General features: G+C 32.0%; 1 protein-coding gene across 3 annotated transcripts in view; it reads left to right on the top strand.

The window, feature by feature from the left end:
• The window catches only part of CSMD3 (CUB and Sushi multiple domains 3), a 1185533-nt gene extending 1177088 nt beyond the window's left edge, over positions 1–8445 (top strand). For all 3 annotated transcript variants that reach the window (XM_029923716.1, XM_029923715.1, XM_029923714.1), the window contains 3 exons: positions 220–307; positions 2173–2308; positions 6417–8445. In XM_029923716.1, the coding sequence (XP_029779576.1) occupies positions 220–307; positions 2173–2308; positions 6417–6576 (384 nt within the window). In that variant the 3' untranslated portion in view covers positions 6577–8445. The remainder of the gene's footprint in view (positions 1–219; positions 308–2172; positions 2309–6416) is intronic.
• The last annotated feature ends 5777 nt before the right edge of the window (positions 8446–14222 follow it).

Genomic DNA, 14222 nt, shown 5'->3' with positions numbered 1-14222 from the left:
CCTTTATTTTAAAATCTTAATTACTTAAAAACAAAAATTCTGCTTTTGCTTGTAATGATGGCAAATTTCCACAGTATGCTGTATTTTATATCAGAGGAAGATAAAGAGGAAGGAACTCTGTGTAATATTCATTTAAGAGTAAACTAAATATTTATTAAGGCTGGGAAAATATAGCTGGGTCCAATCCTCAGATTTAATCAACCTTATAAATATTTTTAGGTGTCTGCTGAGCCTGACGGAGCAACTTATGTATTTCAAGGATTTATTCAGGGTAAAGATTATGGGCAATTTGGACTACAAAGACTAGGTAATGTATTCATTTTCATTTTCATGTAGTTCCTTTATTACTCTAGACATCATAAGAAAATGCAGTGTATTCTGTACATTAGGCACACTTACTGCCTTTCAAAGTTTGCATTGTCAGGATTATACATTCACAAATTTGAAAGCCTTTTAAATAATCACAATCTTCAAAATATTGATTCTGTATGTACTGATGCTGTACAGTGTTTGGTTTTTGTCATATTTCTCATAAATATGATACACTGTCTTGCCTTTAGCAAGTAAAAAGGAGAAAAGTGATACAGATAGAAAAGAAAATATTAAACTCAATTATTTTATTTTATCTCATGAGAACTGCAGTACTTCTCTTCAGTCTGAATATTGTTACAACTTTATTTCTCTTTTGAAAATGTAATGGCACTTTGAAAAATTCATATGGTCTGGAAAAGGAAAATAATTATGAAGAATAGACCCCCTTCTTGGGGCTTTGTGCTATTCAGCTCTGTAAACTTTCTGTAGTGGGAGGCACAGGGCTTTTTCATTCTTCTTTTAAATCTTTTAAAATATACATAGACATTTAATGGTCTTGCTTGGATAATAATTATTACCATAGCCTTTGGTATGTAACTTTCCTGAACTATGTTGTCTTCCATTATTATATCATGCTATTGACATATGAAGAATATATTCAGGCTCTAAAAACTATTACTTAATATTTATCTTAAAAATTCTGTTACTTTGAATTTAAGAACTGAATAAAACATTCATTAATACAGTACAGTTACACGATCATGCAATTTAATGCAAGATGTTTACACATACTATTCTCAAAAGCATCTCAAAAACCACATGTCAAAGACAGAATCTTAAAAAAAAAGCAGTAATTTCTTTCTGGGGAAAATACACACAAAAAACAACCTGGCCATTATTTCTCTTCCCCTGCCAACATGTTGTCAAACCTGATTTTCTCATTTCCTAGTTGTGCTAAGGTCTTCACCATGAACTGATCCCAAGTAGAACACTTCTCATCCTGTGCTGTCTCACCACTTATCCTAACAGACAAGTGCAGTTGATTTTTAACTACAAAATGTACCCCCACTTCTGCCTTTTCATGCTCTTCCTAGTACTCTAGTATACAGATTAACCTCCATTTTTAGCAGGTTGTTGCTATAGCCTTTGATGTACACTTGCTTCCAGTCTGGCTTCCCTCAAGTCCATCCTACCCTAGCCACTGTCCTAAATTGTGTTTCTATCATAGGGCCTTTTATTTTTAAATAATGTCAGGTGTCCCTCACTGCAAGTAGATACCAGTTTGAATTCTTCAGAATGATATTTATGGCCATATTTTTTTTCATGTTAGCACCCTACACTTACACACAGATACATGCCTACCTCCACATCCTTTCCCCACAGCTACACCTAGTGCTTGTCACATCTTCTAAACAAGTCACTCACCTTCCTATTTCTAAGCCTATGATGGCCCTCCTTCCTTCTCCATTCATTGTTCTACTGATTCTTCAAAATCAAGCTCATATTGTATTCTCCAAAATACAGTCATATATACCACCATATGGAGTTACTCCTTCTCTTTCTAAAGCACGTTGATCAGTAATTCATGCATGATATATATGCTTTTTTGTGTCACTGTATTCTTCCCACAATTATATAGACTCTTCAGTTCAGACACTGATTATTTTTTATTCTGTATCCTTTCCTAGAAAAATGTCTTACATATAGTAGACACTGTATAAACTTGCATGCAAATGAGTTGAAGGAATTTCCTGGATTATTTTTGTTTACTATATACATTTCCAAGTATCTTGATAAGGAAATAAAATAATTGATTCAATTGTGATGCAATCAGGTTGATTTTTTAATTTTATTTTATAGGACTGAATATGTCAGAAGGTTCAAATTCTTCAAATCAACCTCATGGGACAAACAGTAGCTCTGTGGCCATTGCCATTCTTGTGCCTTTTTTTGCACTTATATTTGCAGGATTTGGATTTTATCTTTACAAGCAAAGGTAAGTTTGTTGATTTTACCTGCTAAATGTTTCCCAAACATTCCATTTCATGTTCTTTTTACTACTCTAGTTCAAATCCTAACTTCACGTTTTTTTTCTGGGCTGTTGAAAACAATGTGTGCCAAATATTGCAGCAGTTGTTAAAAACCTGACTGGCCCTCCCTGTCCCCCACCAGGCCAACCTCCCAAAATAAAAATCACTCTGTTAATTCCTACATTCAACTTAACCCTTAGTACTGTTGCCTGTCAGTTTCCTGGCAGGTACTTAATTGTATAAATTAGTTTTACATTATCCATGATGAGACTTTAGAGATACAAAAGCCAGGTTAAGGTTTAAATTAAAGAGGTGGTACCTGCTCTCACATTGATTTAGAGACCTGGAGAGAAGTTTGTGTCCAAACCTCTTGGCTCACGTGACAATACTGACTGGTTTTATCCAAGCAGACAGATGGGAAAATCTTCTAATCTTCTCCTTTTCTTCTACTGGTTTTAGAGGATTATGCAATTAATATGTTATATATCTGACATACCTAGTATATGGCTATTCATATTATTAGTTGATCCTTGTTTTACTATGTCCATTACAACATTCCAAGTGAGGGGCTTTATTATGTAATTGTCTTCTACTGAGACTGTCCTTTATCAAGAAAAAAATATGTAGACAAGCGGATAATTAAATGGATATTACCTAAGTGCATTTCTCTCAAAACTGTATTACACATTTCAATCTAGTTTATCTAAGAATGGTTTATATAATATAACATAAATTTATAATTATTGAATACTAGTACTGCTTAGGCCTTGTCAATATCAGGTTTTAATTACAGCAAAAAATAATCACTATATTTATTTATAAAGCAATCTATTCCAATCCTTTTCTTGTTTTTAAATTATCTTTGTAAAATACATGTAACATATACCATTTAAACCATTCTAGGCATTATAGTTCGGTGGCATCTAGTACATTCACAGAGTGCCAGAGCCATCATTGCTAGTTCCAGAATATTTTCATCACCCCAAAAGGAAATTCTGTGCCCATTGATCGGTCATTCCCCATTCCTACCACCCTTGCCCTGGCCAACTGCTTATCTGCTTTCTGTCTGTATTTGTTTGCCTATTCTGGGTATTTCATATAAATGAAATCAGGTAACATGTCACATTTTCTATTTGGTTTCTTAAACTTAACGTAATGTTTTCAAGCTTCTTCCATATTATAGCATTTGTCAGTGCTCTATTCCTTTATATGGCTTAATAATATTCTGTGGTATGTTTGGATGTGTTCTCTTTAACTACGTCTTTTCATCAGTTGATGGGTATTTGGATTCCTCCTACATTTTGGCTAATGTGAATAGTGCTTATATATACACTTGTGTACAAGTTTTTGTTTAGACACATGCTTCACTCTTTTGAGTATATTCCCCAAAATAGAATTGCTGGTTTATATAATAATTCTACATTTAACTTACTGGGGAAGCACCAAATTTTGCAGAGCAACTGCACCATATTATATTCCCATCAGCAATGTATGACTATTCCATTTTCTCTACATCCATGCCAACACTTTTGGGCCATTTTTCTTTGAAGAAATGCCTGTTCAAATATCTGCCTGTTTTTTAACTGTGTTGTTTGTCTTGTTGTTGAATTGTAAGTGTTATTTGCATATTTTGGAGAGTAGATTCTTAGCATATATATGGTTTAATATATTTCTTTTTTTCTGTGAGTTATATTTTTATTCTCTTGATAGTGTCCTGTCCTTTGATGTACAACAGTTTTCATTTTCATAAATTCCAACCTATCTATTTTCTTTTGTTACTTTTGCTTGTGGTGTCATAGCCAAGAAATCATTGCCATATTCAAAGTCATGAATCAAGGTCAGATTTACCAGTATGTTTTCTCCAGAGAGTTTAATAGACTCAGCTCTTATATTTAAAAGTGTGGTTTATTTCAAATTTCTTTGATGGTGCAAACTATCCTGAAACTTGATATTATTTTCCATAAAGCTGTTGTTTAACATTAGTAAAATGACATTTCTTTATATCTTCATGATTCTTGTTTAATTTGAAGGAAATTATATTGCTCCTGGTTTTTATTGTGAATCTAGTTTGAGTAAAGGGAGACAGATACTATCCATTACAATTATGCACCTGGCAAGAGCAAGTTTTAAGCAATATGTCATATAGGTAATGCCACTGAAAAAACTTAAGATAGCTTTAACAAAATTTATTGCTCTGTAGATCATCTAACAATGTTTAGTATGGAGAAAAATTCAGAAAATGCATTAGGGATGATAATATAATAGCAAGCAAAGTAAGATAAAATAGTTGAAATTTGTGATGTTTGGTATAAACAAATGAGTTGAGAAACAGATTTATTTTAAGATGTATCCATTTTAGGAATTAGGTCCCAGAAACAGGTAGAGGCAAGCCTGCCTTTGTACCATCACGAATGTCCCCAAATTATGCAGTGAGATGTGGGAAACTAGAAATAAGGATTTCTCAAAGGAGATGGAAATAAAGAAATGAAGCTAGAATTCAAGACCAGCAGATTATGGCAACCATCATAGAATCCATGTGTTTTGTTAAGAAAAACCAAATGTTCAGTTATTAGTAACTCTTTGGAAACTTTTTTCATGACTTCATTATCAATATAGTAATTTCTTCTTTGAGATTTTGAATTCATTGTTCTAATGAATATCATTTTTAATTTAAGTTTTATTTAAATTTTAGTTAGATAATAGACCATGCAACATTTGTTTCAGGAGTAGAGCTCAGTGATTTGTCACGTACATACAACACCCAGTACTCATCACAAGTGCTAACCTTAGTGCTCATCACCCAGCTAGCCCATCTCAAACTCACCTCCCTACATCAACCCATAGCGTGTTCTGTATCATTAAGAGTCTCTTGTGGTTTGCTTCCTTCTCTTCTCTACCCTCTTCCCATATGTTCATCTGTTTTGTCTTAAATTCTGCATATGAATAAAATCATATGGTATTTGTCTTTCTCTGATTGATTTATTGTGCTTAGCATAATACATTGTAGCTCCATCCATGTCATTGCAAATGGCAAGATTTCATTCTTTTTGATAGCTGAGTTATATTCCATTGTGTGTGTGTGTGTGTGTGTGTGTGTGTGTGTGTGTACTTTATCCATTCATTAATCAGTGGACATTTGGACTCTCTCCATAGTCTGGCTATTATTGATAATGCTGCTATAAACATTGGGGTACATATACCCCCTTCAAATCTGTATTTTTGAATCCTTCTTTGAGATTTTGAATTTAATGTTCTGATATATATTATTTTTAAGAAAATTTAATATTAATATTTCTGAGAAACTCCAGGTACCTTCCCAAATTAGGCCTCAGGGTTAGTTGTCTCCTCTTTCTGAAATCTTTTTTTAATTAGTGCAGAACTGGCTCCTTTTTGTTCTTCAAGTCTCAGATTACATTTTACCTCCTCAGAGGTGCTTTTCCTTATGACTACTCCAAAGTGGGGCCCAGTTCCGTCCTGTCAGTCATATCAACTCTTTCCTTTTCATCAGAATGATTATAACTTATTTTTTGTTTTACTTATTATTTTAATTTATTTAATTATATCCAGTTATTGATTATTTTCTATCATTACACTATGAGCTCAATGAGAGTAATACTTTGTATGCTCTTTAAAAAATTCCATATGCAATGCGTAGGATCATGGTTGGTACATAACAAATGCTCAGTAAATGATGAGTGAATGAATTAATGAATAGTAATGAGAGTTAAATTTTATTATCATCATAATTTATTTATACTAGACATGCTAATTCATAATGATTGTTACATCAGAAAATTTAAATTTATGAGATTAGCCATAATATATTATTAATATTTGTCTTACTCAGGTTGGTATTGTATATTAATATTTATTATATGTAAATAATAAAAGTCACTCAGGATTTAAAAGTGACAGATAAACTGTTCAAATTTGATCTCTTGAGTTTGTAACTTCTCAGTTAATGCCTTGAAGTTATATTATGCACTAACAATGATAACTAGAGTATGTTGTTTGAGCCCTATTCTGCTCTTTCTAAAAAGTTAACACATAGCTAATCAATGTTCTCATCAACAGGACTGCACCCAAAACACAGTATACAGGATGTTCAGTTCATGAAAATAACAATGGCCAAGCAGCTTTTGAAAACCCCATGTACGACACCAATGCAAAGTCAGTGGAAGGGAAGGCAGTACGATTCGATCCCAACTTGAACACGGTCTGCACAATGGTATAACGCGGCAACTCTTTGCCTTCTTCAGAAGCTTCGAAATCGACACACAAAACAGTGCACATTTAGTTCACTGCTAAACAAATTAAAGCACACTTTTCAGGACTTGCTGGGTCACCTTTTCCTGAGGAATGATAGAGAAGAGTGTTTTTTCATAAACTGGACCATAATTCTTCTTCATGTTTACCGTGGAGAGTTTTACAGAAATTGGCTGCACTCCGGGAGTGCTTACTCACAGTTTATTTGCTTTTTTTAAAAAGGAGATTATTCTAAAACATAAACTTATTTGCATATATTGGAGGAGCATCCACTATCAGTATTTCTGTGCTTTATAAAGTATATTAGAGGGACTGGGTTTAAAAAAAAAGATATAGGGTAGAAAATAAGAGCTATACTTACAAGAGTCAATAGATCACTGACTTCTCTTTAACAGTCATGAGCTACATCCTACCATGAGTCTATTTCACACCACTCTATCGGCTGTTCATTCTTGTTAATTGATTCATTGTCTTCCTTATCTCCATGGTTATTTCAGATTGAGTCATGCCCTGAAATGTTTATGAGCTAATTTATGCCACAGAAGAGATAGGACTGCCTACTCTGATTTGATTCCTTCTGGTAGTTGTCTTTCAGCATCTTATTGCTCTTTTTTAAGATTGGTTGTCATAGTTTCTGCAGATGGCAAGATGGTCATTGTGCTATTCTCCCAATTTCCCTCATTACGCTGTAACCAATATTATTCACTAAGCCAGGAGGCAGTGTTTAACACCTTGCTTCAATCTGTTTTGTCACCCAGAAACCACTCTAGCTGGCAAAATTTATCTATAACAATGATGATTTTGCAGTTATCTGAGACGCCAAATTTACCACACTTTCCAAAGTGTTTGAAAGACCAAATAGAACCTATTAATCTATTGTATTTAGTTGATGTATATCCCATTTTCCTTCCAAAGGAGCCTTCAAATTTATTTAACACTGTTTTGAACTTTTCTCAACAATGAGTTAAAAATATAAGATTTTAAGCTTTGAACTTTTATCTAACAGTGGGTTAGACATACATTTTGGTCTAGCCCATAAGTACAATGACTATAAAAATTTACACTTTCCTATTACTGATATAGATTTATTTCTTGAAGTCATATGTTTTCCAAATTTTCATGTATTTTAAACATTCTATACTCTTATTTGTAAGAGGCAGGTTTCAGATATGACAGGTTTCTTTCATTGTCAAATTAAGAGACACATTTGCAAGTTATTGGTGGCTCATATACAGCTGTATCACAGTAATGCCGGCATATTGGTTTAATAGGTCATTGTCTTCCTTTTATAGCATGTTTTACTTCATTGAATAAATTATGTACCCAGTGTGAACTCTTCATTGATGTCCCTCGCAAATATGGATAACTCTGTAGACAGTCTCGACTTTTTGTATCATGAGACAGAGTGCCTAAGAGAAATCATTGCACCCAGAAGCGCTGCTTGGATCTATCTCTACATTTAGTGAATTTCTTGTAAACCACTTTGAGATACATTGTTTTGGAAATTCATACAATTTTCTCAACATTGTACTCTACTGACAGGATGCTGTTTTAAATTTTACGCCATCAGTTATTTATTCTTGTTTATTCAAATGACTGCAATAACAATGATTCATTCATTAATGTTAAGGTTAATACATTTAAGATCTTGTTTAAACAATGTTTCTCCGGCAACTGGCTACTCCTCTTATATTAATGCATACACTTTTGTAAAGAAGTATATTTTTATGAAAAAAAACTTTGTAAAAGTATGATGTAAATTTTCAGTGCAATGTAAACAAAATAAAAATGGATAATTGCTTTTGTAAAATGTGTATTCTTTTCAAAATTGTTAGTACACTGGATAGTAAAAGGAATAAACAGCCCACATTTATTTGGTGTTTTAAGTTCCAAACTGCATATTGTATATACTTATTTAGCAACATAATAATGAGACATGGGTGTTTTTCTTTATATTTTACTGTTCCCCAAGTGTGACACTCTTTTTGAAGTAAACAAACTTCTACTAAATATTACAGTATTCTAAAATCTCTTCTTAGGATTTCCCTTAAAAATATATATTTTAACACTACTGTCTAAATTTGGGTGTATCTGAAGATTTCTAATATTTCTGTAGTGTATTTTTTAGAGATACTTATTTTTATTATATTTCCTAGGTGTAAACTCAATAATCTTTTGAATAACATTAAACTAATATTCAAAAGGAAATCTATTTGCCAGGGTGTAACATGTAAAATTTTGTTTTCAAAACAATTATCAAGTTTCTATAAAGTTAAAAACACAAGATGTTTATGTTCAATTTTATTAGAGTACTCTTTTCCCCAAAACATTGTCTTTATATTTCACAAGCTTCAAACTCTAGATTTTAAAAGTCTATCTCTGTATATGACACTTTCATTTGAGAAATTAAAGTTTCTTGAAGTCATTATAGTTTCTTTTTAAACTTTAACTATATTACTTTCACTTTACACTCATTTAATGTCTTCTATACTTTCCTAGTTGCTGTTTGTCTATATTTTTATTCCTCTCTGAGTTTTTTTCCTTTGTTTTTCTTTTTTGACTTTTTAATTTGCTTTTTCTTTTCTGCTACTTTTCTTAATATTTTTTCCTGTTTTATACATCTTCTCCTTTTTAGCCTTTGATTATTTCTCATCTTAATGCCCTTTATCCTTAACCTTCACAAAAGTTAGCAGCAATTTTAGTGGAAATAATTTTATTTTTATGTCTTATCTGCTTTATTGGAGTTTAATTAACAAATTATAAGATATTTAAATTTCATGGCATGATGATACTCTTTTTTTTTTTTTTTTTTTTTTTTTTTTTGATGAGAGCATTTAAGCCCTACTCTCATTAAACTCAATTGAAGAGATCATTTTAAGGAGGCTTTTTGTACCTCCTTATGTTTAAGAACATTAAACCAATAGGTTCTACACAGGATCTCTTAATACTGGAGCCTAAAGATAATGTTTGTGAAAATAGACCAAAGGGTCAGATTTGTTAAACCTATTCTTTGCACCTACAAATGAGACAAAGAAAAATTAAAAAAGATGTAACATTGGCTTGAAGAGTCAACAAAAATAACTAGATGATACTTTCTTTTTTTTTTTAATGTTTTATTTATTTTTGAGACAGAGAGATTCAGAGCATGAGCAAGGAGGAGTAGAAAGAGAGGGAGGCACAGAATCAGAAGAGGCTCCAGGCTCTGAGCTAGCTGTCAGCACAGAGGCCAAATCAGGGCTCGAACCCACGAACGTGAGATCAAGACCTAAGCTGAAGTCGGAGGCTTAACCAACTGAGCCACCCAGGTGCCCCTAGATGATACTTTCCTAAGGAGATTAAGAGAGTGTGTTGTCCATCAAAGTATTAGTCTGTGTATTAATATATATAAATTTAAAATAGGCACAATTTAAGAAAGGTAAAAACATCTCTTCTGTAGCTTATGGAAACTCATGAGTCAAAGAAATATTTAGAACAATTAGTTTGAGATTTGGCTGGAAAGAATATTGATTTGCTGCTTTTTTTTTTTTTTTAGGATAACTTTGGAGGAAAGGGAGTATTGATCCAAGAAGATATACACATTGTAAAATTCTGAGAAATATCTTTCTGTCATGACTACATGAGTTTGGTATTCCAAAATAATTTAAGAGCAGATTTAAAAGTTACTGGGGAGTAGAAATGGCCACTGGATATTAGATTTCATTCTTCAGTATACAAACAGTGGAACTAGTGCACACCTGCCAAATACTTCCCAAACTTTTAATAAGTTCCCATGTGTAATAATTTTATTAGCCTTAAAAAAGAAGTATATTCTATATTCAAATTCATAACTATAAATTGTATTGCAAATCACAAAACAAGAAATCTGTGTTTAAACTCTCATAAGATCCAAACATTGCTTGTAATTATTCATATACCTATGAAAATAGGGATGAACCTATGTGCTTTCACAGGACCTATAAGATAAATAGATGGAGAGAAAAATATAGAACCATCTACATATTATCACTTAAAAGGAATATAAAGGTCTTCCTTCTCAGTGAATATCTGCTGGAAGCCAGTTTCTGGACTCACAAAGCTGAGAAAATTCTCCTTGTGAGGTAAGGCGGGTTTTGCAAGGCTCCCTCTGTCACATGTCTACCACTCCACCATTTCTGTTTGTCTATCACTCCACCATTTCTACTTGAGCACCATCCCCCAGGGCACATTGCCAACTGGCATAGACTGACTTGCCTTCTTATGCTAAAAATATGCAAAATTGTACCTTGTGAAGGAGATTATAGGAATTTCTTCCTTTGTGTTTATGGGAGCAAATATTACATTTCCTGAGAAACTTGTTTCTACTTCCCCTCAAGAAAACAGGCTATTGAACTCTGCTCACAAAGAACTAACCTTTGCTTTTGCTATGCTAAAAACATTGCTTTGTATTTGATTGCTGAGGATACCTTCCTTCCCCATATGATAAGCATCTAAATAACCTACAATCAATCACTATTGATAAAGATTATGCATGAGTCTTCTACCAACCTATGTTCTGGGAAATTTTTACATACCAATGAATTTGTGAATCAGGAATCATTGTCTAAGGAATTGTCACTCCTGTTTTGTATCCCATATACTTTTTAATAAAAAAGGTTGACTCTTGGTCAAAGCAGAGATGCCTGCTTGCAGTGGAGAGATGCCTGACTGGAGAGCAGGGGTGCCTGCCTGATGATCAGAAAGAACCTCGTGGCTCTCTCATTCCCTTCTCCTTTCACTGATTCTCATCACTTTTATGCAGACGCTGTCCATCCTTCAGGGGAACCCTGGACCTACAAGTCAGTAAATCTAGTATTCTTAATCCTATTTTTTAAACCAAGATTTTCTCAGTCTATGGTAGTCTTTTTAGAATGATTCCTTAAAGTACATAAAGTGAAATACAAAGGAAATTGTAAGTAATAAAATAGTCTAAAAATATTTTAAATGTTATATATGTAATAATATGCATATTATTACTTAGATACTAATATACATATAAATACACATACTGTTACTGTTACATTAAATATGCAGCTCATATTTTCTGTAATTTTGAAGAATATTATAAGTAATACTTTGAGATATTTGTGACATTTCACATGACATGAAAATATCTGTGATTTTTATTTGTGACAAAATCAGAGATTATTTTTGCCCAACTCTTTACAGAAAAATAGAGTATACTTTAATGAAAAGATCAGTGAAGATAATAGAACTTTTTCCCATGCAAGCCTCCAAACTCTTTGAATTCTACTGGTATACCAAGTTAATAACCTTGCCTTGGGGATTGGAATTCACAGCAAGTACTTTGAGGCGGCAGGGAAGAAGAAAATACTGATTGCTCTCTTGAGCTATTGGTAATAAAAATGGAATCCTTAATTTGAACTTTAGTTACCAAATAGCAGCATAAAGTCAATGGACTCAAAGAAGAAATCCCCAGTGAGAAGGAGTGAGTATAGATAGTAAAATGTCATTAATCAATTAATTTATTAAAAACAAATATTTTTAACATTAAACCTATGTATACTACTTTACTGTGAGGTATAATAAATATTGGATGAATAAAAACATAAGAAACACATGGATCTTATCCTGAAATAACTTAAAATCTTGTCAAGCTATAAAACAATTCTTAAAGTATATCTAGATATGCCACACCATAATCCTGTGCAGTAGCTATGCACAATTTCAATGAGGAATGCATACTTTCTCTGCCATTTCATCTATGTGTATTTCCAAAGAATCTTTATGTGTTGAAGTTTTATCTATTAAATGTCATTTTCAATTTAATGGTAAAAAAAAAACCACTACAATTTCAATAAAAACCAACTAAACAAGACAAGACAAAGGTCAAATTGATATTTAAAGATATGCTAGTTATTGAGTAAGGGAGATCAGTATTATTTTCACCTAGTAGTTCTACTTAATAGGTTATTTTTAAAAAAGCCAGAGAGTGGATATTTGACATAGCTTTTAAAATTGTGTACTATTTACATATGGTGGAAAAATATATCACTAGTTACCACTGTGCCAGTGTCATAAATGTTCACTGATCTGAGAATATGTTGAAATGACCATACATTTATAACTATTAAAATCATATTCAAAGTTAATGACATGAAGAAGATTTGAATGTTCCAACAAAAACTACTCATTGTTTCTCTCTCTCTCTCTTCTACTCTCTTTTCTCTGTCTCTCTACATTTTTCTTTTTTCTTCCAAAACATGCATATACAAACATAAATGTCTTGAAACAAATAAATGAAAATAAATAGTAGTTATGATCATCAGGATTGTGATGATTATTTTTTTTGTTTTTTGTTTTTCCAGAGTGCATATATTTAATTTTATTATAGAAATACAATAGTTTTAAATGAAAAAAAATAGCTTAAAATTTAAAAAGTAGATTTTATTTTTCTGATAACTTTGCTTAGAAGAATATCTATACCTAGAAGTGATAGCAGAAGAGCCTGAGTTTAGGACACTCACATCCGCTGTGTCAATATGAATAAAAATCCAAAGAATTAAAAGGGATAATGTCTACATACAAGAAATTGTTTAAGTGAGTTAAAGAAGTGAGAATAAAATAAATAAATCTACTAATAATTGTTTTTGTCAAGTATCTACATATTCTTAATTTTCTTTTGTGGTTTGCATTGCATCAAAATTGTCTGGAATAAAAATATTAGATGAATAGGTAATTTTTCTCTTGAAAATTAAACTTCTTCTAAAACTGTAAAGTATGGTAAAGAACCTGACCCAATTTTTTAAATTTTATGTGTTTTAAAAAATAAATACTTCTCCAAATAACTATAGTAGTAGATGCTTAATGTTATAGAATATTTTTTAAAAGTCAAAAATCTTAAAAAATACCTGACCAGGAGTTCACTTTCTTAGGCTTATCCCTTTGAGTCTGTGGAGTTAATGAATCTCTTTTTCTCTAAAGCAATAACAGTATGCAACCTAAGCCATTTATTTTACATTGCATTTTCCTGTTACTAAGATGTATTTAAAGCACTTTTCCTTGAATAGTGTCACGTAACTGAGTGAAAAGTATCATTATTAAGTGAGACTTTAAAATATTTCTTCGCACTGAAAAGGAACAGAAACCATATTATTTACCCAGGAATTTAATAAGTGGTTTCTTTATTTAAGGACATTTTAGCTTATTATATGCCCCTCCACCCCTACGCACCACATGATGTAGCTAGCTAATGGCAAAACCTATGAGCAATTGATTTGGGAAAGCAAAGCTCAAATTTTTACATATAAATGATTGGGTGCACTATTTTAGTAGTAATTGACATCAGCAATACCTTATTATTTAAAATTGCAATTTCACTTTCAGCTCTCAGGATATGACTGACATGCAGATGACAAAGATGCATATTTAGAGAATGAAAGCAAAAGTTATATCAGTATAAAGTATGGAAAAGTTAATGTCAACCGAATCAAGAATGAACAAAGTAAATTTATTCATAAAAAATTTTAATATGTAAATAATTTTTGAATGGCAAAACTAATAGTTCTTCTGTAATAGTTGGTTTGGAAATGCAGATCTTTTTCAACACGATTAATACATCAGGAAACAATTTAGGTG

The sequence above is a fragment of the Suricata suricatta genome, chromosome 15 (genome assembly GCF_006229205.1).
Source record: "Suricata suricatta isolate VVHF042 chromosome 15, meerkat_22Aug2017_6uvM2_HiC, whole genome shotgun sequence".
Taxonomy (NCBI): domain Eukaryota; kingdom Metazoa; phylum Chordata; class Mammalia; order Carnivora; family Herpestidae; genus Suricata; species Suricata suricatta.
The sequence above is the reverse complement of the archived record's forward strand: the minus strand, read 5'-3'. Positions and strand labels throughout refer to the sequence as shown.